The sequence below is a fragment of the Crinia signifera genome, chromosome 7 (assembly GCF_055691185.1).
Source record: "Crinia signifera chromosome 7, ASM5569118v1, whole genome shotgun sequence".
NCBI classification, from domain to species: Eukaryota; Metazoa; Chordata; class Amphibia; order Anura; family Myobatrachidae; genus Crinia; species Crinia signifera.
The window spans coordinates 141,822,302-141,850,199 of NC_139223.1; the positions used below are offsets into that span (position 1 = coordinate 141,822,302).

The 27,898-nt window shown below is 41.8% G+C and overlaps 1 protein-coding gene across 3 annotated transcripts in view; it reads left to right on the forward strand.

The window, feature by feature from the left end:
• LRP2 (LDL receptor related protein 2) overlaps positions 1-27,898 on the forward strand; it is a 278,226-nt gene that overhangs the window by 47,707 nt on the left and 202,621 nt on the right. For 2 of the 3 annotated variants that reach the window (XM_083153889.1, XM_083153890.1), the window contains exons 2-11: positions 2,748-2,855; positions 3,873-3,989; positions 6,389-6,505; positions 14,356-14,466; positions 15,294-15,407; positions 17,697-17,813; positions 19,964-20,107; positions 22,754-22,873; positions 24,587-24,715; positions 27,675-27,844. In XM_083153889.1, the coding sequence (XP_083010015.1) occupies positions 2,748-2,855; positions 3,873-3,989; positions 6,389-6,505; positions 14,356-14,466; positions 15,294-15,407; positions 17,697-17,813; positions 19,964-20,107; positions 22,754-22,873; positions 24,587-24,715; positions 27,675-27,844 (1,247 nt within the window). Of the gene's footprint in view, positions 1-2,747; positions 2,856-3,872; positions 3,990-6,388; positions 6,506-14,355; positions 14,467-15,293; positions 15,408-17,696; positions 17,814-19,963; positions 20,108-22,753; positions 22,874-24,586; positions 24,716-27,674; positions 27,845-27,898 lie in introns of those variants that run through there. The other variant, XM_083153891.1, reaches the window with a different exon arrangement.

Genomic DNA, 27,898 nt, shown 5'->3' on the forward strand with positions numbered 1-27,898 from the left:
ATAATGCCCGATGAGGTTGACATAAAACTACAAATAGGAGAGGGACATACTGGACAATCTGGACAATCTGGACACCCGCATATGTGCTGCAATATGACCAATATACAAACATTTTAATTTCTAAATTCTGGCTTCTTATTGGTTCATCATAGTTATTTTCTATGACCAACTATGTTATGTACAGGACTAACAACCATACAGCTCAAACAGCTCAGGGTTCTTGGAAAGTTTATTCAGTCAAAAATGGTCATTTGCGACATGAGTACAGCATCCTATTCTGGACTTTGCTTAAAGTAGGGAAGAGAAATACTAAAACTAAAGGGTTTTGGCAGCACACAACCGAGAATGGTCTTATTAGGGCTGAATATTGGACAACAGATAAGCTTTTAACATTAATAATAATTATACACATATTCTCCGTCTCATTAAGATAATGTCAAGGGAAATATGTGCATTTTGGCACAGACTATATTATAAAGCTGAACAAAGTTTATTATTATGTAGGATGACCAATTGCTGGTGTGTAGATTCTGTGCTACATACTGTAGTAGCAAGTTGTACTGTGCAGCAGTGGCATTGTCAGTTTTTAATGATGGTGCAAGTATCCGCAGTAAAGGTGTCAACCGTGAAATACCTCCCACTTATAATGCTTATCACACGGCCGCCCCACATGCATTTTACATAGCATCAACCTCTTCTGCTCAAAATGTTTTTGTTTTTTTAAACTAAAGGGTTTATAATGTTTATAGTTTTTTTCCAAGTTTAAGTTTGCGCAATGATTGGGGTACAGAAAATAAGCAGGGAAGATAGGTAGGGACACATGGGAGGGGAACAGTCAAGACATACAGGAAAACATAGAATCAAAAACAAGCACAGGCATGTATAACCACAAGAGCAAATTACATTTCAGGCCTTGTTTCAGGGGATTCATTCAAACCCAAAGGTTAAGGGGGCTTCCTGCACTTAGAAACATAGAAACATAGAATTTGACGGCAGATAAGAACCACTTGGCCCATCTAGTCTGCCCCTTTTTTTAAACATGTTACCTCAAACCATTTGATCCTTATTTTTTTGTAAGGATATCAATATGCTTATCCCAAGCATGTTTAAATTGTACTACTGTATTTGCCTCTACCACCTCTGATGGGAGGCTATTCCACTTATCTACTACTCTTTCTGTGAAAAAATTCTTCCTCCCATTTCCCCTGAATCTTCCTCCCTCTAGTGTCAGTGCATGTCCTCGTGTTCTGTTGCTCCTCTTCCTGTGGAGAATGTCTCCCACCTGTACCTTCCTCCATCTAGTGTCAGTGCATGTCCTCGTGTTCTGTTGCTCCTCTTCCTGTGAAGAATGTCTCCCACCTGTACCTTGTTAAAGCCCTTGATATATTTGAAAGTTTCTATCATGTCCCCCCTTTCCCTTCTCTGCTCTAAAGTATACATATTAAGATCTTTTAGTCTTTCCTGGTACGTTTTGTGATGTAGGCCATGCACCATTTTAGTTGCCCTTCTTTGTACAGTCTCTAATGTATTTATATCCTTCTGGAGATATGGCCTCCAGAACTGAACACAATACTCTAGGTGAGGTCATACCAATGACCTATACAGTGGCATTATTACTTCTTTCTTTCTACTGCTGATACCTCTCCCTATGCAACCAAGCATCTGACTTGCCTTCTTCATTGCTTTGTTACATTGCCTACCTATCTTGGATGAGATGTGGGAGCACTTCTGCCCTTTGTGATGTACATATGTAATGGGTACTGCTGTAATATAGGGGAGGATGGTTTAGTGGAGTGGAGTATGGAATCTCCGGTGTCTCCATTTCAAAAGTGAGGTCAGATAACCTTACTAATCAGAGAAATAGTCGATGACTCCCAATTCTGGGCGATAGTGGCTCTGTCTGATATCAATATATGTTCAAGGACGTAGGGCCAAGTTTGGGGACTTCGAGGGGTTTCCATTCAAGTTGGGCCAATGTCAGGTCATGGGATAGGGTGAGGTTTAAAACAGCTCCAATAAAAGTGTACGCCTACTCCCAGAAGGGACAAGCAATGGGGCACAACCAGAAAATATGTAGTATTGTGCCCTCTGCGTTACAATGATGGCAGCAGAAATTTGAATGTGTGGGACCCATTTTGTAAAGTTCAGTGGGTGAAATAGTCTATTGAGTAGTTTAACATGCTTTACCTGTAAATTACAGAATTGCCCTTTTCTCACTGGCTCTGAGGCCTTATTCCTCGCTGTCTGCACCAGGTAAAGCTGGACATACACCTAAAGACCTATTGTCCAATCTGGCTGGTTCAAAAATCTGGTAATTTATGTGAGCAAATTACAGCTGACCATTTGCTTGGAAATGCTGAAAAACTGACAAAAACAGTCATTCAGCCTTTGAGGAGCTCATCCAATCAGAGCTCAGCACAGCTTCTCTGAATCCTTTGCTGATTCTCATGTAGGTATACTGTCAGCAATGTGAGAGCTGAAGGAATCCCAGTACTACTATCTCTGCAGTGTACTCAGTCAGCAGCTACACTAATTGTAGCCCTGTGCATAGGCGCTGTGTTTTACAATGTTCTCCTCTGAAACCACTGAATATGCCCCAGCTAATCAGGGGATGACAATGTCACAAACAATCCCGGGGATATTTGAAATTCAGGGAAATTACTAATTACAGAATGCATCTATTTAACATTGATCTATGTAAAGTCAAACACATGGCGTTACTAATATTGAATTTTTGTGTTGTCTAGGATGTACGTCAAATCAGTTTCGGTGTTCCAGTGGTCACTGCATTTCATTAAGTTGGCGTTGCGATGGGGCCGCAGATTGTACGGATAATTCAGATGAACTTGGTTGTCGTAAGTACTATTTTCCCCCTAGTTCCGGTTTTAAGAGAGGCATTCAATTAGCTGGCTAAACATTAATTATGGGGGGAATGTATCAAAATGTTACAATGGTAAAGTGGAAAGCTCATAGAAACCAGTCTACCTATAATTTACTAAGTACAGCTTAGAAAATGACTGAAGAAGATTAATAAGTGAATGAAGATTTGATGCATCCCTCCCTCTGGGCCAGATGTACTAAGCTTGAAAAGTGATAAAATGGAGATAAATGATAAACAACCAGCCAATTAGCTCCTAACATGTCACAGGCTGGAGCCGGGATGTACGAAAGGGAAAATGTGGTAAAAACCCTAGAATTTTTACCGCCGCATTTCCTAATGTTGGGGTTTCTCGGTGGAGGATATCACTGGCGTTACCCTATAGAAACCTAAGGGCTACACTCCACAGTGCTGTGATAAACAACCAATCAGCTCCTGCCTGACTTTTTTCAAACACAAGGTGGGATGTTCTAACATGCGCAGCCCAGCTCCGCCGCCCTCCGCCGCCCGTCGCCTACATAATTATGGGATATGCTCTAACATATGCGATAATTATGGCAAAGGACAGCTCTTGCATTAAGAGCTGTCCTTTGCGGTGAGTCAGTGGGTCCCGGCGGCTCCCCCTCCCTCCCTTACCCAGCGCTGGTGCTGCTGCTGTGGGGGGCTGGCTGTCCTCCTGAGGAGGAGGTCACAGATCCGGGCAGCACAGCTACATGCTGCCCGGATACTGGAGGGGGGTTGGTGCGGGGTGGCGGGGGTCGGTGCGAGGCGGCGGTGGGTCGCTATAGAAGCCCATAGGCTTCTATGGGGCATTGCCAGCTTTTGTCTAACAGAGCCAACTACAACTAGTAGCATGAACCAGCAAACCAAAAAATTAGGTTCTACCTCAGTTGTCCAGTATCAACAGAGTAGCTGAATATCACTCTCTTGGTGACTCTCTTGGTGACTTCCAATCCTGTTGTTTCCTACACTAACGCTTTGTGTATTATCCTAGCTCCGCGCTCCTGTGCAGCAAATCAGTATCGGTGTGCAGATGGAGATTGCATCACTCAGTCCTGGGTCTGTGATAACGAGGAAGACTGTGATGATGGCTCTGACGAACTTCACTGTCGTATGTTTCTCAAATGACCATTTCCTACGTATTTATCATGACTCTGCCTTTTTAAAAATATTTATGTATATACAATAGGGGGCCTGTTTTTTTTTCATCTATTCCTGTGGTTCAAAACATGCTGTGTAACAATTCTGTCTGGCCAGCCTTTGATTTGCATACTGGTACAGTCTACGCATATTTATCAGGATGAGCAATGGGAAATGAAAGCTCCTATGTGCCCTTGTCTACACTGAAGCCCCCGGTCTACATTCTTCTTACCAGGCTAATCACCCACTGAAACTATCATTATTTTTTAATATGCCTGATTTTCCAGCCTTTATTTTCATCACTGGATTCAAACATTTCATAAAATGTGGTAAGCAGCGGGCCCTAGGCTGGGCAGCACAGGGAAGCATTCTTTAGAGCAGGGGTGGGCAATAAGCAGCTCTTCAGCTGTTGATGAACTACACATCCCAGCATGCCTTGCCTTAGTTTTGCTATTTGGCCATGCTGAAACTGATGCAAAGCATGCTGGGATGTGTAGTACATCAACAGCTGGAGGGCCGCTTATTGCCCACCTTTGCTTTAGAAGTTTAGAAGATCAGGCAAACCGACAAATTGTGCCCCCTAGCACCCCTAAAACCCCCCTCCTTTGAACAAGCCACATGTGAGTGTCAAACGAAAGATTTTTAGAGGGGGGTTTCCAAATGTAATCCAAAGTCTCCCACTCTACAGCACATTGGAGTAAGTACAGGAGTCTGGGGGATCAGCCCTGAAAATTAGACGTTTTATACACTGGATACAATATGGAATACAGTAATGATATTTAACAGTACATATGGTCTTTAGCAGTGATGGCTAACCTTGACACTCCAGATGTTGTTGAACTACACATCTTAGCATGCCCTGCATCAGTTTTGGCACGGCCAAATAGCAAAACTGTAGCAGGGCATGCTGGGATGTGTAGTTCAACAACAGCTGGAGTGTCAAGGTTAGCCATCACTGGTCTATAGTATAGGCTTTCAAACATTTAAATAAGATAAGTGGTCAGGAAAAGGTTAACATGCCATAATATATAAATACACACAAAGACATAGAACCAGTACTGCACTTTCTAAGCTCACATTCTCCCACCTTATGTTAAGGCTCCTGTCTCTTCCTCCTGGCAGCTACTCTCTGATCTATTGCAATGTTTGAGGGTTCAGATCCACGCACACACACAGCAAACTTGGTAGAAGAAGCTGCTCTCACCGGGCATATGTAGCAGCTCTGCTTTGTCCCTTATACTGATGTGGTGGCAGCTCTATTGATCATATTATATACCAGCTATTGTTGTCATAATTTAAGGCACTTGCCAAGAGGAGGGGGGTTTCTGTGCAACCAGAACACCCCCCCCGCATTTGCCTATGCATTTTACAGCGCTAAGGCTCTTCCTAGCATCCATATTTTGTGGCTGTTGGTGTAATAACCATAGTATTTGAAAATATATATTTTTGTTTTTACTGGTAGACTACAGATCCAAGCAAGGTTTTGCCATTTTCTATTTTAATGGCTGCCATGACATGATGTCACTTAGGGAACCACAATTTCCAGACACCACTGGTGGATTGGTCCTCTTTGATCCATACAGCATCAACCTTGGCCCCTCTCATAGTGGCAGCAGCCCATGCTATGAGTAACTTGGGGGCCCCATGTTCTTTGTTCCATCCAATAACCAGCATTGGAAGAACACATATTTTTGGTATCACTTTTGGTGAAGAACCGGACTACATGTTTTTGCAGTGAATATACCACAGGAATTGCCATTTAGTAACTGATAGGAATTGAAGACAGGGTCATATTAGAAAGTCAAGGCGACCTTTTGTATATACAGTGGTTTTGTGCTGATAGCCATCATCGATCCACAGCAGATGGCAGTGGGTTGAAAGTCCTGGTGAAGACAAAGAAAGCATGGATCCCATATATCCCTTACCTACATATACTACCATTTATTATAATTTAACACTAAAAACAAATACATAAAATCATTAAACTTACACAAGAAAGTAATTTGTTTTATACAACATTTTGGCATTTGTATTGAATTAGGGGGAAAACTCATCTACTTGGACACTTTATTTTAGCTTAGTGGGGTTAGATTAGTTCATGAGCCCTCCCCTGAGATCCTGCTGATAAGGGCCACCCAAGTAGGGGCCAACACTGACTAGAAATAACAGCTGGTTTCTGAATGGCAACTACAGCCACCCAAACAGGAGTTGGCCAACATTCTCGTAAACCGGTTATCTGAACGTGAAAATCATCTCTCTCTCTCTTGGAAATGCATTGTTCTTGATGTCTGATAAGATTTCATATTAATACAGCAAGGATTATGAACACTTATAGGTAGATGCAAGGATCTAATTGGTGTTTTATTTCAGCTGGAAGAACTTGCTCCGCTCAGCAGTTCACATGCTCTTCTGGTCAGTGTATCCCGGGGATGTACAAGTGTGACCGAATGAAAGACTGTGTAGATGGAAGCGATGAACGCAACTGCCGTGAGTCTTTATGATGACAATATGAAATAGACCTTTATTTAATTTAACTGCTGTCTTAGCGATTATTGATATTTATGGTACTCTAACCTTTTTTTTTCTTATTTTGTGTTTATCTAATGTAAATATTTATGAATACATATAAGATCTTCATGTTATAGGATTGTATCTAGTATTTATATTGGCGATCGTAATGCTGACACCACAATGTCGACATTAGAATGTTAACATGGTTCAACGTGCACCATGTTCACATCCTCTGATTGTCAACATCTAAATGGTTGCCGTGTTAGTTGTCACCAGGGCTATTTTTGTGCAGACTCCAGCAGGAACTGTGGCCCTTATTCTAGTTCACTCTTTCTGACAAAATATTTCTTAGATGGACAAAACCATGTGCACTGCAGGTGAGGCAGGTGTTACTTGTGCAGAGATAATTAGATTTGGGTGGGGTTTTACACCTGCCTCACCTGCAGTGCACATGGTTTTGTCCATCTAAGAAATATTTTGTCAGAAAGAGTGAACTAGAATAAGGGCCACAGTTCCTGCTGGAGCCTGCACAAAAATAGCCCTGGTTGTCACCATTCCCAGAATGCCTAGCAATTACAGCTAGGAGCATTAGGTACAGGCTGCGGTTGGAGGTTAGGATTAGGATGCAGGGTAGGGAGCAGTAGGATTAGGCACAAGGGGAGAGTTAGGAACTAGGGGTAATATACTCACCCAAAATATTACTATGTCAGATGTCTGGTCACATTGGCAGTGGTGCCAAGATCAGGCAGATAACCACTGGGCCACCAGGGAAAGTGGGGTTGATATTCTGTCAAGTCATGTGTGTAGACATGATTAAAGTCCATATGGGGCCATTCTCACATCAGCCTAATACATGTCTACTTGACAACAGTGTACATAGCATACCATTCCCTTAATAAGTCCTCTTGCATAGCTCAGTCTTCGATATTTAACCATTGATGACTGCTAATGCGATAAGCATGTTGGTCATGATATATAGCAGGTTAACTGTCAATTCAAATTTAAGCTCTCATAGCAGAACCCTCTCTCCTTATGTGCTTTTCTAAGAATCTATATATCTCTGCCACCCAAAGAATTGTTTCTGTGTCCTGTCCACTGATGCAACTCTCCTAACTTACTATGTACTTGTCCTATATTGTCTTGTACTGTAATTCGTTATCTGTGTTTTGCTCATTTATGTATTGTTAGACATTGTGGTGCCATATAAATAAATGATAATAATAATGAAAATAATAATTAGCATATTAATAGTCATAGCTTGGGTGGAGGGACTTTTAGGGCCTACAATACATGCTGATATTAAGGCATTTGCTAAGCGACTTTGCTTAGTTTGGCAAAGATGCGAAGAAAATGCCCCTACGTTGGTGTGTGTGTGTAGGGGCTATAGCGACAACAATGTTCGTCCACGCGTCGCTGTTCGAGATTGATGGACAGTGTCCATCAATCTCGCTGGCCACCAGTGTCCTCCACCGGAAAAAACTGACCCTGTCAGCTTGCTCAGCGCACAGTGCTGACACTCCCACTGTGTGTGGGCTGTCCGCATTGTTTGCTTAGTGACAGCCCCGTAGCAGTACCCAACCTAGCATAGCTAGGAAGCCCTACACACATCGCTATGTGTGTAGGGCCCATTCGTTTCTTGCTAGACTACTAGCAACATAGTTTGCAGTCAGTGCTTCAATGCAGAATTGTTGTTGTATACATTTTAAACCACAGCAGTATTCGTTGTGTAGGAACTAGATAAAATCGTCCTCTTTCATCAGTGTGAAGGTTGCGTAATGATTTGTGCTGGGATAACTTAAAAAAAACCAAACCATGCTTTCTTATGTTTTAAGTTGTCATACATGTTATGTGTCAGCATATTAAATTATAATGTTCTAGGTAAACTGATCTGATCTGCATTAGTACCTGGACACATGCATGGAACTTATTGTGTAATTTAGTAGTAGGGCTTTACATGAATGTACCATTTCTCATGTATCGCAGAAGTAGTGAAAGATAAGGAGGTGTGAATGATCTGTTTCTTTTGAACTTTGGCATTTGTTTTAGTTAACTGGTCTATGTCACTTTACAAATGAGAAATTGATCACTGTCTATGTATGGGTACTTTAAGATCATTATAACCAGCATGTATTTGATCATATGAATTAGCTCTGTGTTAGTTAGAATCTTTGTCACTTAATTCAAATAATCAAATTTCTTTACAGCCAACACAGAGACAACCAACTTGATTTTTTTTTAAAGCTTGGTATAAAATGTACACAACACACTAATGTGGCCTGAATTAGTCAAACCAATATTAAAGTCTTGTCATCTGCTATTGTATCTTGTTTTTTTATCTGTATGCTTTTTCTTTTCAATGAATTGGTTGTTTAAAAGACACTGAACATAGAGTCTACTTCTATGGGCTGATGCTAAATTGGGTGCAATTGGCAATCAAATTGCAAATGTTACATGCATTCACTAAAAATGGAGCAATTACGATAATATGCAACAATGCGGCTAGTGGAAGATGTAAGTGGGTCTCTGTGGCATGTAGACATTTTATGCCAAGCGTAGGCCACTTACAATTGCAACCATCAGGGGCATGTTAACAGCTGTAACCCTGGGGAAAGCAGTGTAGTGGGGCCCCTACTTACACAACCACACCTCTCCTCCTCACTGATAAAGTTAGGCATGATGACATTTGGCCTGACCTTCAATGCATCCATTGGAGGAGGAGGAGGACAGGGGTGGGAGGGATGCCCGCCAGCGCTAGAGGATTGCCATAAGCAACATTTTATTTTTGATTTGCCCTGCCTTAGGCTGCCTTAGGGTGCTCTGGGGCCCCTGGGCAGTAGACCAACCAGCCCAGTGGGAAAGATGGCCTTGACAACCATGGGGTATATTCAATGGCAAATGGCGACCTATCAACTGACCCCCCCTTCACTCGCCGTTTCGACCTCGCTAGTTCTTTTCAGCGAGGTGGAAACAGTAAGTGCGGCCGTCAAAGCTGCGAGGCTTGCTGCTATATTCACTGCATTTGTGGCGAACCTCGATATTCCAGGGAATCCTCGCCGTCCTCTGATTTAGCTGGGAACATAGAATATGGGGAGCGGCCGGTGAGGGGGCTGAACGGCTAGGATGGCTTTTCCTTGCCAAAAAAGCCATCCTCGCCATACAAACCCCCTCACCGTCGCTTGCCGTGTGCATTGAATATCGCCCCATGTGTTTATCAGTTTGTTTTGAATACACAATGCACCTTTACTGTTAGGTTTCAATAAAATTTAAAACATAGTTGTAATACTGCAAATGAAAATCCCCTTCTCCCATACAGAAAAACATAATAAAATCATGAACAGCAAAAGCACCAATCAGCATCAGAGGTGCATTTGCCATCAGCCAGTCAGAAGGAATTCGCTGGCAGGGCAGTCGAGAGGTATGCTGGGCCCTGGTAAAAATGTTGGGGTGTGGCCTAATTGCGGGAGGTCTGTGGTTAGGCCACTCCCAAAAATGTTTAGAGGGGATGAAAAAACACTCTAAAGTGGAGGGGGGTGTTATTGTCCCCTTCTCAGCAGCAGTAGCACACACCTACAGCATGTGCTGTGCTAAAAGCAGGCTCAGCATGAGCTCTCACACCATCAGTGAGATACTGAGCCTGCTGTCAGCACAGCACATGCTGTAGGTGTGTGCTGCTGCTGCTGCCCAGGAGGGACAAATGGGGAAGGGGGCGTATCAGACCAGGGCCCCCACTGGGCTCCTCCAGCAAGCCTGGGCCCGGGTAATTTGTACCCGCCCCCCTCCCCTCTCGTCGGCCCTGTTCACTGGTACTGGGAATCATTATCACCAACAAATGATACATACTGTAGGCAGGTGTATATGTATCTCTGTGCTGGTCTTCATGTGTTTGCAGTTATGCAATCACAACCTTACTGTACATTTGACTTCTCTCCCCATCCGGGTTATAGTATAATTTACCGAAACAGTCGGGATTCCAATGTCGGAGAAACGACTGTCAGAATCCTGACTATCGGTGAGTCCTCCCCCCCCCTATCCGCCTCCCTAGTTGCAAGCGGTGGTGTCAGAGTCACACAAGAAGTACATTAACATAGTTTCCACTACCGCCGAGTTCTTGGTTTGCATCAGATTGTAATTATGGTTTTCCTAACCAAATAAAGAAAAGACAAATTCTGTAAAAGCACATCCTGCAATATACTTTTTTTTTTTACTGAAAAGTAAACATACTAGTTATATTAAATAATAAATATCATTTGTATTGATTTTAAAATTGGAATTGCTGTGGATTTACAGTTGACGAATCATAACTTTATTTAAAAGTGATATCTACAACGAGACAGTAAAACTAGTTTGGCACAATCTGATTATAGAAAACTCATTCATAATCTGACAGAGATCATAAGAGATGTACTGCGACTGCTCTTTTCCTTTAAACCTGGAAAATCAGCATAGTAAATCCCAAACGATGCCTTTAGAGAACCTCTGAACAAACACATGTATCAGGTTCATCCTGGGTATTTTAAATAGACTCTTATTACTCTTATTACTGAATCCAGCACTTCCACAAGTCTCTATCCAAATAACTTTGCAGAAACAGGAGGGAATAAAAACTGTATCTCTTGGAATAACTTCAAAGGCTTTCGATTAAGTGGAGGAAACTGTCCCCAAGTAAGTCAAAGAGATTTTGAGCTCCCTGGTCCTATTGGGGCTGCTTAGTAAAGAGATCCCCCAGGAATAGAACACACTATTCCTGGCCTCGTGATCCCGTCTTGGATAGTTTAGCAAGCAGATCTGAGTTGAACAAGAGATAAGAACTCAAGTTTTCCTCTCACTATGGTACTTTATTTAAAAGTCCAGTCAACTGAAAAATGCGACTAATATTAAGTAACTTAGCTCCTGGACATGTCATAAACTTGGACAAGAGTTTTTTAAACCGCACTCTACTCTGATAACCACAGCTAATGGGATTAGCGTGAAGGAAAAACTACCCATGCAGACTGAGATAAATATCTAAGTAATAATGTAGCTATAACCCATTTAATTAGAGTAGATGAAGTGTCTTTTACATCAAACAGTGTGCTGCTGTTTTATGTGAAATACCCATTAGAGTCTCCCACCGTGATAACATTCCTTGCATTTCACTGTTTGCATTGACAAGGCTTAACATACATGCACTCTTGTTTTAATGGGTTAAAAGCAAACTGATTCAATTCAATAAAATCTTTTTAAAAATTCTTATTTTTCTCTGCATTTTGATATTTAAGGAACATGACTTTGAACATGCATTACAGGTTTATAGATTAACTAGTTAAACGCCTGTCAAAATGATGGCTTAGTCCCTATCTGCTCCTACCTCCAATCTCTGTCTTCACAGCTCCCTCTCTTCATATCCAGCATGTTTGAAACAGATCATTTTGCTTTCACTTTCTGTTAAGGAGTAATTTGGTCCGTCGAGTGACCTCTAGTGGTCACTGGTGTTACTGCACCTCAGAAGGGAGGAGTATTTAGGCTTTTATATCTATAAATAGCATGCTTAGTATAAGTATTGCATTGTGCTTTAATTATAGTAATAGCCCACTGTCGCTACATCTGTCAGACCCATCAAAATAAAATCTATACGCAAAAACACACAACTATAAATAGAATGATTTATAGAGCAATTATGATCATTGCTTTCTGAGATGTAAATTCATTTACACAAAGGAAAAATGCTAAATAATGTACAGTAATTCCCAGTTCTGTAAGTCACATGATACTGTTTATTAACGATTTAACAGATGTTTTGATTCAACGTGTCAGTTCCCAAAAGACATACTTTAACTAGGGGCATACACACACAGAGATGTGTGCTAAGCAATTTTGCTAAGCTATTAAGGGTAGGTGATTTCCTGGTGTCCAGATCTCCCATGGAGAGCACATACACATGCAGAGATTTGTGCTAAGCGATTTTGCTAAGCAATTTTGCTTAAGCAAAAAAAGGCCGGGTAGTGGTTCAGAATGAGAGATTGCGATCAGCATCTCTCATTCTGTACACACAGAAAGATATGTAGTCACTTGCAAAGCAATTTGACTAGATTTTATCTGCATGCACTGATTTAGCAGCAGATATTTAATCTCTCGGGGCATACACACAGAGAGATCTGTGCTTATTTTCTAAGCAATCTAGTCAGATTGCTTAGAAAATAGCAAAAATTTGCTCCGTGCGTATGCCCCTTAAATTAGCAAGATATATTTAATCTCTTGGAGCATACACACAGAGAGATCTGTGCTTACTTTCTAAGCAATCTAGTCAGATTACTTAGAAAATAGCACAAATTTGCTCTGAGTGTATGCCCCTATAGTTTAATTCGGAAGGATAGATTATCAAGCTGTTTTTTTAAATTTCAAAAACATTATTCCAGTTTGTATTATTCTTCTAGTTTACTTTGTTCTTTCATATACTTTACTACTGTAACTTGTCCTATTGTGAGTTCTTCTCTATGGTGTTCCTCTACTCTTTGCCATAACACTAGAGCAGTGGTTCCCAACCTGTGGTATGCGTACCCCTGGGGGTACGCGTCCACCCGCTCGGGGGTACGTGGCGGCGCGGCCTGTAATGGCGGCCACGGCAGTCAGACAGGTTACTGGAGGGGAGGAGAGTGCATTGCACATCTCTCCTACCCCTCAGTGTGCTTCCCTGTGACAGGCCGCCCGTCCGCCAATCAATCAGAGCTTGCGGGCCGGCAGCCAATCAGGAGCCGGCCCGCAAACTTTGATTGGCGGGCAGCCCAGTCACAGTGAAGGGAAGGAGAGATACGCAGTGTGCTGTACTCTCCTTCCCTGAGAGAAGCAGCGGCGTCAGCTACACGGCAGGGGGACACTGGACTGTCCTCTCCCCAGCAGCAGTGTCAATGGTGAGTGTGCTGCTGCTGGGAAATACTATGGGGGCATTGCTGGCACTGTGGGGGCATATTTATTGCTGGCACTGTGGTGGCATTGCTGGCACTGTGGGGCATACTTGTTACTGGCACTGTGGGGCATTGCTGGCACTGTGGGGCATATTTGTTACTGGCACTGTGGGGCATTGCTGGCACTGTGGGGCATTTCTGGCACTGTGGGGCATACTTGTTGCTGGCACTGGGGGACATTGCTGGCACTGTGGGGCATACTTGTTGCTGGCACTGTGGGGCATTGCTGGCACTATGGGGGCATACTTGTTGCTGGCACTGTAGGGGCATTGTTGGCACTGTGGGCACATACCCAGTACCATGGGGTCATACCTGGCACCGTGGTGGCATTCCCATTTCTGGCACTGTGGGGGCATACCTGGCACCATTGGAGCATATGCTTATCTGGCACTTTTGGGGGCATATGTGTATCTGGCACTATTGGAAGGCTAACGTGATCCGTTGGAGTGTCTGTTGCTTCAGTAATAGAGATTTGACAAGGTTCTGTTATTTTATATGCTGTCCGCAGAATGGGCTGAGCTTATATTGTGGTCAAGTGGTTGCACTTTTTTTTTCTCGTCATTGCCAGTATGACTTGCCCCTGTTAAGCCTCACCCCTTTTTAGGCCACGCCCCCTAAAATTTCACGAGGGGGTACTCATAAATTAAAAGCCTAATCAAGGGGTACGGGAGACAAAAAAGGTTGGGAACCACTGCACTAGAGTGACTAAGTTTTGATGTTACTGTGCTGTGATGCAAATGTTGTCATAGTGTACAGCTCGTGGATAGACAGATGCATGTTAGATTGATGTTATAGAATAAATTATGTTACAGAAATTAGACTAATAAGTATTGATGTGTTTATGTGAACTGGTCATCAATGGCACTGGTTATATCATGCTTTCAGAGTATCCTGTGTGCAGCCAGCTCTCCTGCGCCAATGGAGCCTGTTTCAACACGAGTCAGCGATGTGATGGGATCGTCAACTGCAGGGATGCTTCTGATGAGGCCAATTGCAGTAAGTGTGATCATTTTTCATGTAATTTACTGTATTATCAGCTATTCATCAAAATGTTGGATATCCACAACCCTTAAGGTCAACAATTAAGATTGTAACTATATATCTCAGATGAATGGCAGCAGAATATTTTTAATATCTATATCAGTCATGTGATTGACACCACAGGGGAGAAGATACCGCCTTAACATATCATTTTTTAATAGTCGAAATAGAAAACGGTAATGATAATGATACACGTGTTTGTTGCTAAGGTATGCATACTGTAATTTCTTATATTGCCTGGTAGAGTACTTCACAGTATTAAATACTGTAATCCTTATAGATTATAGATAGATACCCTTTCCTGAAAATAATTTATTGACTTGTATCACTTTATGTTCTGTTCATGTTTCACAAACAGTTTGATTTTACAGGCATCTCAGTAACCTGCTGCAATTAAGAAACAATGGGGCAGATGTATTAAGCCTTAACAAGAGATAGAGTGGACGGTGATAAAGAGAGATAAAGGACCAGCCAATCAGCTGCTAACTGCCAAGTTATAGGCGGGGTTTGAGAAATGACAGGAGATGATTAGCTGGTCCGTTATCTCTCTTTATCACCTTCCACTTTATCTCTTGTTACGACTACATTTGGCCCTATATCTATAGTTCTATTAAGTGTCGCTATTCCATAGACACAGCGTAGGTGGTCATTGTACACTTTTAGCATTTATTTATACTCCATTATGTCACTTATTACTAGTGATACTGTAGGCTGAATAATCACTATTTAGCCACAATATCACTGCATGCATATTCCTCTAACACATTGCCATTTCTCCACAGCACAGAAATGCCTGAGCACCCAGTTCCAGTGCGCAAATGATGACTGCATCCCCCGAGATTTCATCTGTGACCATGATGACGACTGTGGAGATAGAAGTGATGAAAAAAATTGCAGTACGGTTAATTTGTAGTTAAATATAGAAAAATATTTAGCCATACTGTAAAACATGTGCTTGTATATGTGTGTGTGTGTGTGCAGGTTGGCGAAGGCTCCCGGATAGAAGCCCTGCACATGCGTATATGAGAATATGAACATGTGCAGAGGCTTAACATCGGTCCCCCCTGCGAACACACGGGGGACCGATGGAACCAGAATGACCCCCCGAGACCATTGATTAGCAATGGCTCACTCTATTCACCAAACATTTTTCTTATGGTATAAAATGTAATCAGTCAAACCATGAACTATGGACTATGAATTTGCAGCCCAGTGTTTGGGTCTCAATCAGCCCAATGGGACCTAAATGAGTGTACTGTGTCCCCTTGCATTGCTCGCTTTGCATACCATGTTTCAGATAATCGCATGCGATTTATCACATGTAAAAAAAATATCAGGGAGCTGCAGGGCGGTGAGGAGCAGTGGGGGCGGGCGGCTGGGGAGGAAGAAGCAGTGGGGCAGCAGCGCGTTACCAGATTGGGGCGGGCGGCGGTGACCATCAGTGACAGTGTCACTCTCCACTGTCCAGCGCTAGCGGGCGGGCAGCCGCGGCTATTACATCTTTAAAATAACGTGTCAAATGACTGCCCGGCTTTTGATTGGCTGAGATATAGCACTCTCAGCCAATCAGCGGCCGCGAAGGGAGGCCACTGATTGGCTGAGAGTGCTCTATCTCAGCCAATCAAAAGCCGGGCAGTCATTTGACACGTTATTTTAAAGATGTAATAGCTGCGGCTGCCCGCCCGCTAGCGCTGGACAGTGGAGAGTGACACTGTCACTGATGGTCACCGCCGCCCGCCCCAATCTGGTAACGCGCTGCTGCCCCACTGCTTCTTCCTCCCCAGCCGCCCGCCCCCACTGCTCCTCACCGCCCCGAGTGACCTACATCGGATGTTCCGCCGGTCCGACCCCTGGGGCCGGGTCCGATACGCACGGGACCGCGCATCGGACCCGACCCCATGTCATGAAGAACCGATTTGGGCCGATTTATCGGGCCGATTGATCGCAATCGGCCGAAATCGGTCCAAATCGGGTTGATGTATGCCCACCATAAGACACACCCTAAAAACGCCTTGGCACACTTGTGTTTGGACAAACACACCCACAAAATGCCATGTTTCCTCCCCTAAATGCTGGCTTCCTGTCAATCAATTGCATTGAAGCAGAATGTGTATGCAGAATAATTTGCAAATTGCGGGTTCACATATGCAAAGCAAGCGCTGTGCACGTAATAACTGACCACATTGCGTTTTGTCAAGTTAGCGATCCATGCTGATTTAAGCTCATATACCTGATTCTTCTATTGCCCTCCCTTTCCCCATCCACACTATGCTTTTCTGCTCCCTTCCACACCCCTCAGTACTCCCTTTCTTCTTCCATATCCTATATTGTGTTCTCCTTTCCCCATTGTTCTCCCCTGTTCCCCCATCCCACACTCCTCACTGTGCCTTCCTTACTCATCCTACATGCCTCACCCTGCTGCTCCCTTTCCCTATCCCACATGCCTCATTTTGCTACTTCCCTGCTCTTAGATCCTCCTCATGGTCATGAAACATATCCCACCCACCCCTGCAACATGCCCCTTCCTCTTTGGGATAAACTTAATGTACCTCCATACAACCACTTCAGTTGTTTGCAGGGCTGCTGAGCCTGCTCCTGATGCTGGCCTGGACAGGAGACACTGAACATTGGTGTTGGGGTGGAACTCTCTGAGTCCTTGGATCTCTCAGCCAGTAATTCGAGGAGTCTGACGTAAGTTAAACTGTCTATTACATAAGACTCCTTGGATCACTGGGTAAGAGATCTGAGGAGTCATCAAGCTGCTCCTCCTCCACCACCTCATTGTTGAGTCAATGGTCTGGTGCTAGATGGCTGGACAGAGAGTAGTCCTCTGTGCCCTCCTGACAGCTGGTGCCAAGACACAGGTGCTTTCATTGCCTCAGAGAGTTACAGTATGTGGCATACAGTACCTCAGTAGCATACTCATTAGCACAGTCACTGGCTGTGATTGCTTGAATAACCTTATTATAAATGTAATCTATTGTTATAGCATCAGTGTATTACGGCAGTTCACTCTGTATATTCCCAAATGTTTATTAATTCACCCCAGTCTCTAAATATTAGTCTCCTGGCCTACTATTTGTGCAGTGTGCGAATATTGCACAGTTAATACTTTTTTGCCTTCACAGAAAGCATACATACAGTAATAATGTCAGTTTTGAATATGTTACAATTTTTCTACTTAGCTTACCCAACCTGTAAAGGAGATTACTTCACATGTCCTAGTGGTCGTTGTATACACCAGAGTTGGATTTGTGATGGGGACGATGACTGTGATGACAATGCAGATGAAAATGAATGTGGTGAGTACTGTTGCATGCTATGTCTAACCTTTGCTTACTTGCAGTGAAGGCAGCCATTTTGTGGGCAATAAGAAAAAAGAAACTGAAATGCGCTTATTGAGGAAGGAAATCACACAATAATTATAACCAGTTTATTAAAAATAAATTAAAATACATTAAAAAATATATTTGAATAAATGAATGTAATACATATTACACCACAGTTGTGCTTTGGATTGGCATAATAATAAATGGAATAAATGGTGCAAGCCTTGAAAAGTTATCCCCTTTATATTGAATGGGGGTATTATGGGAAAGCACCCCACTAGTCCTTCTTATATGGATCCTGTTCCGATTGGACTCCAAATGGGCAAAAATGTATTTTGGGGGAGGGGGGGGGGGGGGGGGGTAGGAACAGTTGGTGAACTCACATATCCGGGATAGCTGCCACTGCTTCGTGCTGTATTAGGAAGTGGTCCCCGTGAGAGCAATGCACTGTCCATGCTTGTATTAGTTGTAGAACCCCAATAGATAGCAAAGTCCACTTTTTGGGTCCTGGTTCAGGTATCCTTGCGGAATGTTTGGCTTTATTACACATCCACACTGGGAAAGAGAAGGTGGGGGTGCTGTAGCTACCTTCTCTTTCCCAGTGTGGATGTGGAGATCAGACAGCTAGAGGTTGCCGCTGGGCACCTCCAGATGACGTAGAGAAGACATTGACTCAAGTTTGGTCTGTTCTGCTGTTAAATCATGCTTTGCCCCTTTGCTCATAGGCCCATGCAGTGCACAGTGTGGCAGAGAAACTACACACTCATTTTCAGCAACGATGGGGATTCATGGGCAACATAAATTCTTCCTAAGAGCTCCATTATTCACCTCTAACCCCAAATAAAATGGCTTCCCTTTTGCATAAGTCGGCTTTTTGCTTGGACTCACTCCCAAGGTGTACACAGGAAGTCAGATTCTTATTGTATTACATGCCCCTGACTAGAATTTTGAAAACCTGCAGTTGCATTCACTCCCCAGTTATTCTATCAGTAGTTACAGATTTAACATTTAATTAGCTATACGCACAGCTGCCATACCTAATGTGATTCTTGAGACCAATCGTCTCATCCAAGCCACAACTCCACTTGTTATTCCCTCTTACGTATGTTCAATTCATAACAGAAACTCATGAAATTCTCTAGGAATTGTTATTGGCAAGACTCTTGTACCTGGTGACTGGCCATGTATAATAGAAGATAATGTATTCTGTTGTTGGCGTAGGTACCCAATAGACACAAAGCAATTGTTGAAATGTGTTCAGCCCCTGAGGTCTTATGTGTTCCAATCTTGGTGTCACCACATGAATGAATAAGCTAGAATCTTCCTATTCTCAGACTATATGAGAACCATCAATGACTAGACTAATATACTGTCCCAGACAATACAAAGGGACACCTAATCAGTGATTCAACACACCCACTCTAACCTATGAGCACTATGTATATGTGTATATTTGTTTTTTGTCTTATTATTTTAACCTCTATATATCACTGCAACTTGTTTTCCAATTCCCCATAACAAAAATTAGGAAATTATTAGTAAATACAAATAAAAGTTAAATTTTAATATAAAATACTGTATACTGTGCCCTGCAAATACAATCCCTTTCTCCTCCTTGTTGTATACTTGAATCTTCAAGACTGTCAGATGCAGCACCCCCAGTGCACAGATACAGTATTTTGGGCTATTTGCAGACTATTTAATATATGGGATAGTTGTGTGTGGGTATTCTCTGGGCCGAATGCATCTGAATCAGCCTCAATACCTCCTAAAGCAAAATTCCAAGAATATTGACATGTCTTATCCTTCTCTAACTATACACCATTCATTCTCACCTTCATTCCCTTATTATTGTTTCTGCACCTGGGCATATTCAACCATAATGGCAGATGGTTCAAACCTTAGGAGAGAGATAATGTACCTACTACTAGTACAAACTAACTGTAATTTTTCATAGTTTTTTTTTAACCTAAATGTCAGATGTACTATGAAGTTGTCTCTTTGCTCTTTCCCAACACGTGTTAGCTTCACTTATTGCGTCGAACTTAAATGTTGTTTTTTTTTTTAAACAAAAAATAGAATACATTTTGATTCAACAGTCAACTGTTATCTGTTTCCTTTAGAAAGTGGTTTGAGAGCATGTGGCCCTGGGGAATGGGCGTGTCCTATATCTGGGCTGTGCATCCCAATAGATAAAGTCTGTGATGGGTCTAGTCACTGCCCATTTGGAGAAGATGAAAATAACGCAACAGCTGGAAGGAATTGCAGTAAGTGACATTTGTTTGCGAGTTAGATTTCTTAAAGTTGTACCCATACATTTTTTCTACTAAATCTTAATTTTGTATATTTTCTTAATATTGATTTTTCCTACCGATTGTTTTTTTCAATAACAACAGCTGGTTCTACAGATAGTAGATTATGTAGGTGGTCTAGAACCACTTGAATTTCGGTAAATTTGTGATTTTGCCAAAATAGCTGATTGCTGCTTACTGTAGCAGTTAGCTTGCCCAAAATCACCCTGGTTCCATAATCTCAGAACCTATTACATAAACCACTTATACTAATTAACTCTTTAATAAACAAAGCATTATACCTAATTGGAAGCTATTTACTATCAAGTACATGACTAAAAACTAATTTATCTTGCTTTTATTGCTGAATTTGTAGTAGACTGATCAGATCTCATTGCTACTGTAGCACTGATATCATAGGTTACACCGTTGGAAACCCTGACATTGCCATGCAGTCAGATGTGCATGCTACTGGTAAGCCCTAAAGCAGTGCTTACCAACCTCGGTCCGACTCCTCATGGCACACTAACAGTCCATGTTTTAGTGATATCCATGTTATAGCACAGATGGTTAAAACAAATTAAGTTACCTGTGCTCAAGTATGGCTATTTTTAAATACTGAACTGTTGGGGGTAAATTTACTAAGGTGGGAGTTCTATCGAAGATAGGATGTTGCCCATAGCAACCAGTCAGGTTCTTCTTATTTATTTAGCACCTTCTATAAGATTTTAGATAGAATCTGTTTGGTCACCTTAGAAAATGTACCCTTTAGTGTGTCTTGAGGGCCGAGTTTGAGAAGGTTCTAGAAGATCTGAGGACATAGATAATATCTATAGGTGTAGGTATGGCATACTTGCCTACCCACCCAGATGGACGGGAGACTCACGAAAAACTATTCCCCCTTCCGGCCACCTAAGATGGCAATTCCACTCCTTGGAGACCCCCATAGTGATTTAAGTTGAGCTTAGGGGGCTGTTGTAGTGAAGTGAGGAATTTGTCCATAGCAACCAGTGAGTTTTGAGGTAACATATATTAAGTGCAGTTTATGAAACAAGACAATCTAATTGGTTGCTTTGGACAACTCCTCCCACTAGTCCACTTCTCTACTTTTTCCACTGCTTGATATTTAATTTTCATGGTCATAATCTACTGGTAAAATCATCTGAATGAGATTGTATTAAAAAAATGCTTATGAAAGCATATGAGCCAGTTAGAAGCTCATATGTTATTTGTCATTCTTTTGAACCCAGTTTGAGGGATAATATATTTTTCAAAGAGATAGAAAAATCAAAATTCATCAGAACTTATTCTAAAAGCTGAATGTTCCGCTGGCCAGACGCCCAATATCAGCTTTCCCGTTTGCAACCACCATTTTCTAGTTGCCGGGGCATGAGCTGGTTTAGAAGCTCCTGAGCCGTGTAAGATCCCAGAACAGATGTGAGCTTAGCTGCTGGCTTCATCCAACTTCTCCGTTATTTAGAAGACAATCACAGTATTTGTTTCTCCAGCTGCTGCTGTTACCTTCTGCATTACTAGAGACATGTTACTCCTATAACGCATAAAAAATGTAATTAAATTAATTATCAGCTATTTTATGTCTCATTTATTTTTGATGTATGTAATGATCTTCAGCTTTATTCCTATTTTAGCTCTGTACTAAATGCAGCTAGGTATTAAACATACACTTATCACCATAGACTAACAGCTGTTCCTTCATAAAACAATACCAAACATTACAGCGTACTAATTCATTTTTGATTATTGCATTTAACTTATTATATAAATAAATGTATTTTATGTTTAATAGATGTATTTGATATTGCTGCCTAAATTAACTCAATAGGTAATTATGCAGCCAGACCGCTGTGTTTAACTTTTTCTTTAAACCCCCAAATCCTTAAGCCGTGACTCTGATGGGAGAGGGGGTTCAACTATTGAAGGCCGTCCATCCACTCTTCTGAAAAATATGATGGGGCCAGGATAAAACAACAGTTTTACTAGAAATGAAAGGGATTTTCAATGACTTTTCTGTTGACAGTTCTTCCCCTCGGATGTCTGTCAGTTGCTCAGTTCAAGGAGGCTTACAATTAAATGTAACCTCTGTGGACATCCTCTCTGATTATCTAGATGACATGTCTAGAAGCAATAGCTGTCACCTGAATGAAGAAGTAAAATTCTATCTTGTTCAAGGCTTCCTCGTAGATGTCTACCTTCTTGGGCCCAGATATTATTAGGCATACTGGCCAGTAGAACTCCCCAGTAATTGTACATTGTGAGCTACTGATGATGTAGGACAGTGATGCTCCTTGACCTTGACACTCCAACCTTGACATCCCAGCATGCCCTGCATCAGTTTTAGCATGGCCAAATAGTAAAACTGTAGCAGGGCATGCTGGGATGTGAAGTTCAACAACAGCTGGAGTGTCAAGGTTAGCCGTCACTGATGTAGGATAACAGGGGATGTATCCTATACAAGTAGAAAAAAGATGTGGTGATAAGAAATATTGTATGTGGAAAACTATTTTTTATAATAAAATGTGAAAAAAAAAAAAAATATATATATATATATATATATAAAAAAGAATATGTCATATGCTAATAATTGTAATCATTTGAACCTAGGTACACTTAACTGTGCTGCTCTGAGCTGCCCGTATCAATGTCATTCTTCTCCAACTGGTGGTTTCTGCTATTGTCCAGCCGGTTATGTGATCAGCGCTAATGACAGCCGGACATGCGTAGGTCAGTATACATGGCAAAATCCATCCCACGCAACAGTTACTACATTACATTGTACAAATCACTTTACAGTTTTAGTGAACAATAGTTCTTATGTGTACATACTGCTTACACACAGCCATTCAGCCACCAAAACCGCTGCCTGCACTATGCAAAGGGAACATGATATAATATATAACAGTTATCCATTTCCAGTCACAGGTTTGATCTGGGATTTGGAACATGGGTCCCGATTCGGACCAATTCGCTGTGCGGAGAGATGGATATGGCTACACAGCCATTCGCAGACATGCGGATATGTCAAAACCCATCATAATGTTCTCACCATCTAATTACACTGGCCACAAGTCATCACATGCGCCGCTTAGCCCTAGACTTACCCGTCAGTGCGATGGATAAAGGATTATCTGGGCTGGAGCTGACGTCACACATCCTACCCTAAACCGCTCAGACACACCTAGCACATACTTACCTACCCTCCCGGAATGGCCGGGAGGGTCCCGCAAATCGGATCCCCCTCCTGGCCCCCCGGGAAGGTGGGCAAGTCTCTTGCATTGTAGTCACAGCCCCTGCTACCTTCTTCTCCGCGGTCTAAAATTCTTAATTTCGCGGGTCTGTGGGGAGGGGGCAGGGCTAAAATGACACGGATCGCGTAATTTTAGCTTCTCCCCCATCTACGGACCCGCAAATTAAAGCGGCTGCCTGTCATGGGGGCGGGGCTTGGTGACGTCAGCTACCCGGGATGGAGGGAGCCGTATCTTGTGAGCAAAAACCCAAATTGATATATGTTTACAGGCAAAACCTCAGGTTCTTGAAGGAAGTGGAAAAGAGGTATAGCACAAATTTAAAAAGTACATCAGTTGCACAGTCTGGAACCTGATCCCTAGAGAAGGAGGTGCCCCTTTAGGCAGTGGGCCCACTGGGGGTTTCCCCTGTACCCCAGTCAGCCAGTGCAACCCTGTATTTAATAGAATATGGTTTAGTTGTGATCATATTCATATATATAACATTGTTCATAGTCATGATAGTTCCTTTTCAGATTGTTCTGGCAGTAGATAATCAGAAATATATTTTTTTCTCCCTGGAAACTATACAAGGCCGAAGATCTTTAATTCAGTGCTAACTTTGAAGATCACTTCTTTTATATGTCAGCAGCTCACATATAACATTACCTTGTTAGGCTGCTACAGTAGCTACAAGAAAAAGCTTTATATGGCTTGGTAACCAAATATTGACATCTGTTCCAGCTTCAAAGCATGAAGGTCAAGTATTGATATCTGTTCTATCAGAACGTAACAATCAGGTTACATGGACATAAAGTTTAAAGCTTGGATATGCATCTCCATTCACAGGGGCAGATGTTAGCTGCCTGCCCGCTTCCCATTCAGGGCAAACATGAAATGATTTTCTCCCCAAATGCAAGGCCACGGGCATATTCGGCGTGCTGGGGGGGAGGGGGGGGTCCCGTTCGTCCAGGTGGCATTAGAATGACATGCAAAGCTGCGAATTTCATTGACAATGTCAATGAGAATGTCAATCCTAGGATTTAAATAACATCTGCCCCTTCTGCATTGCAACGTGGTTTTTCCAAGGTGTAAAGTTACTCTTTTAGTTTTTACTTTACTCCCAATTCTGAATCAATCCTTTTGTCTCTAGCGACATCAGATCATTTCTGCATATACAAATGCATAAATATTATCTTTTCTTTTCCTCTAGATTATAATGATTGCCAAATATGGGGCATATGCGACCAGCTTTGTGAGGACCGTGTAGGTAGTCATCGCTGTAGCTGTGTGGAAGGATACATCTTGGAGCATAATAAGCACTGCAGAGCCAACACGTCACGTAAGTCATTAAAACGGACTTAAGGCTATGAAACCGTGTTCTTTTGAACATTAGTTAATAGATTATGTAATAGTCTCCGAGCTGGTTTGTGCCTTACAAGACCTGCTAAACTGCTGGTGGTACATCTGTAGATTTGGTCGGACAATTTGGTTGTCAATAAATGATTGTACAGTGTGTGGCATCACATTAAGTGTAAATATTATAATAATGGAAAATTATTTTGCCTGGTACTCCATATGGCAGCATTTTTCAACCACTGTGCCATGAGCTGCACTCAAGTGTACCACCAGATCTGGAGATGTTCACACCAGTTTATAGCCTCGACCACCACCAGTTTATTGCCTCCACCACCACCACCATAACTTTTATTCACTGGTCTCTTGTTTTCATGAGGGACAATTTATTTTATTTTTGTTACCTGTGGGGACCAGTGTGATTGTTTTTTTTCCTGTGAGGGCCAATGTGTTTTTTCCTGTGGGGTTTGATGTGCTCTTGCAGTATTATAATCTAGTTTGGTGTGCCGCGTGAAAGGTTTAAAATCACAGCCGTATGGGCACACCAGAGGTTTCTGGAGGCTTCTTAGTGTTAGGGTATCGTTTGCAGACAATTTTCATTCCAGGCTGATAAGATATGGCACAACAGTCTAATCTGGTTTTGAAAATTTGGTAATCCATCTGTGTAGCTGAATGTATTATAATAGATCTGATTTCATTGCACAGCATTACTCATTGATGGTAGGAATGTACAAAACATAAACATTTGAATGGGGAAGGCATGCAAGCCAGAAGTTGAGGGTCATGCTGGGTGTGCTAAATGTGAATGGATTTTAATGTGCAATGTTACTCTCACTTTTCTCCAATGAAAGAATACAATAATTGAATAGATCTTTTTTTTTACATTTATATAATACACATACAAAATATAATATATCTAAATATAGTTTGTCTCCATAAGTCCATACAGTCTGTGATCTGAGCATTTATACACAGCAGCCCTTCTTTATAATGTCAGTTTAAGGCACAGGACAAAATCTGTCTGTAATACTGTAGTTATTCTGATGTTCTTTGCAGCACTTTAATTATGTGAATTTGTACAGTTGATAAGCACCATTATACATTTTTGGGTAAATGTATGAAGCAGTGATAATAAGAAAGGATAAGTAATAAAGTGCCTGGTACTTTATTACCGTCAAATCAGCTCCTAACTGTCCCTTTTTAAACCCAGCCTGTAACTTAACAGTCAGGAGCTAAGTGGCTGGTGATAAAGTACCAGGCACTTTATAACATCTCCTACCTTATCACTGCTTCATACATCTACCCCTCAGTATCATATGACCATTCAGTGTAATTGTGTAGATCGCTACAACATGTAGAAAAAGGCTACAACATGCCAGCATTCACTACAACATGCATGAGATCACTACAGTGCAACATGCAGGAGATCACAACAACCTGAACAGATCACTAAAACATACAGGAAATCGCAACAAAGTGAAGGAGATCACTGCAACATTATGGATATCACTAAAACATGCAATAGATCACTGCAACATGCAGGAGATCACTACAGTACCACATGCAGGCGATCATTACCAGAAATCAGAAGATCACTAAAAAATGCAGGAGATCACTACAACATACAGATCACTATTACACAACATGCATGAGATCACTACAATCTGCAGTAAATTACTACTGTACAAGATACAGGAAATCACTAGAACATGCAGGAGATCAATGCATCATGCAGGAATACCTGGTAACATGAAAAAAAATCACTACAACATGCAATCATACTTGCCTACTTTTGAAAACTAGTTTCAGGGAGATTATAGTTGGTAGTAGAATTTTGCAGTTCCCCATTCAGGGGGCGTGTCATGCTCCACCCAGAGGGTGTGTCTAGTTCCATATATGGAGAGATTGTGAAAAGAGATTGTGAAAGTGGCACCTAGAAGCGTGGGTGTGACTGCTACATCTGAGAGGAATCTTTTAAAATTTCTTATATCCAAATGTAGATGATCCCAACGCAGTTAGTAAGATATACTATGCTTGGTAAAGTGCTGGGAAATGGTGCTGATGATTCAATGTAAATGTATCTGTCTCTCATTCCTTTTTTCCCCAAAAATGTAACAGTGTAATGTGGGCTAAGTGACATGAGGGAGATTGGTAGACTAATGAGGGAGAGAGGGAGATTGCTGTTATTTCAGGGAGTCTCCTGCAGAATGCAGGAGGGGAGGCAGCTATGCATGCAATAGATCACTACACATGCAGGTCATAATCATGCTGGAGATTACTACAACATGAAGAAATCACTACAACATACAATAGATCACTACAACATGCAATACAATACTTCAACATGCAGGAGATCATTACAGCATGTAATACATTACTTCAACATGCAGGTGAGATCGTTACAGCATGTAATACATAACTTCAACATGCAGGTGATCGTTACAGCATGCAGTAGATAATTACAACATGAAATATATCACAACAACATGCAATATATCACTGCAACATGCAATAAGTTACTACTGCACCACATACAGGAGATCACTACAATATGAAGGATATGGTTATAATACACTCAGAATTTGTCCCAAGGGATTTGTCAAACTATCTTTTATATAGTTACCATACAACATGTTATGGTATTATTGGGCAGATTTATTAAGATCGGTGAAGTGATAAAGTGTCTGGTTTTTATCATCGGCCAATCAGCTCCTACCTGTCATTTTCTATACCAAGCCTGTAACTTCACAGTTAGGAACTGATTGGCCGGTGATAAAAACCAGACAGTTTATCACTTCACCGAGCTTAATAAATATGCCCCTGAATGTCTCCAGAGTATTATCTGTCTAGGACATTGCTCAGTCACTGGATGTTACAGTTTAGCTATTCAATGCATACAAATCAATGCTGTATTCTGTTACATGCTATGTATTGTCTATATCTAGGTGGTGCTCCATCAATCATTTTCTCCAATGGGCGGGATTTGCTAATTGGCGATATCCATGGAAACAGCTATCGTACCTTAGTGCAGTCTAGGGATCGTGGCATTGCTGTAGGAGTGGATTTTCATTTTCGCCTGAATCGAATCTTTTGGACAGACACCGTACAAAACAAGGTATGCAGAATACCCAGAGGGGTAAAAGTACATATTTCAGCATGTATTGATAAG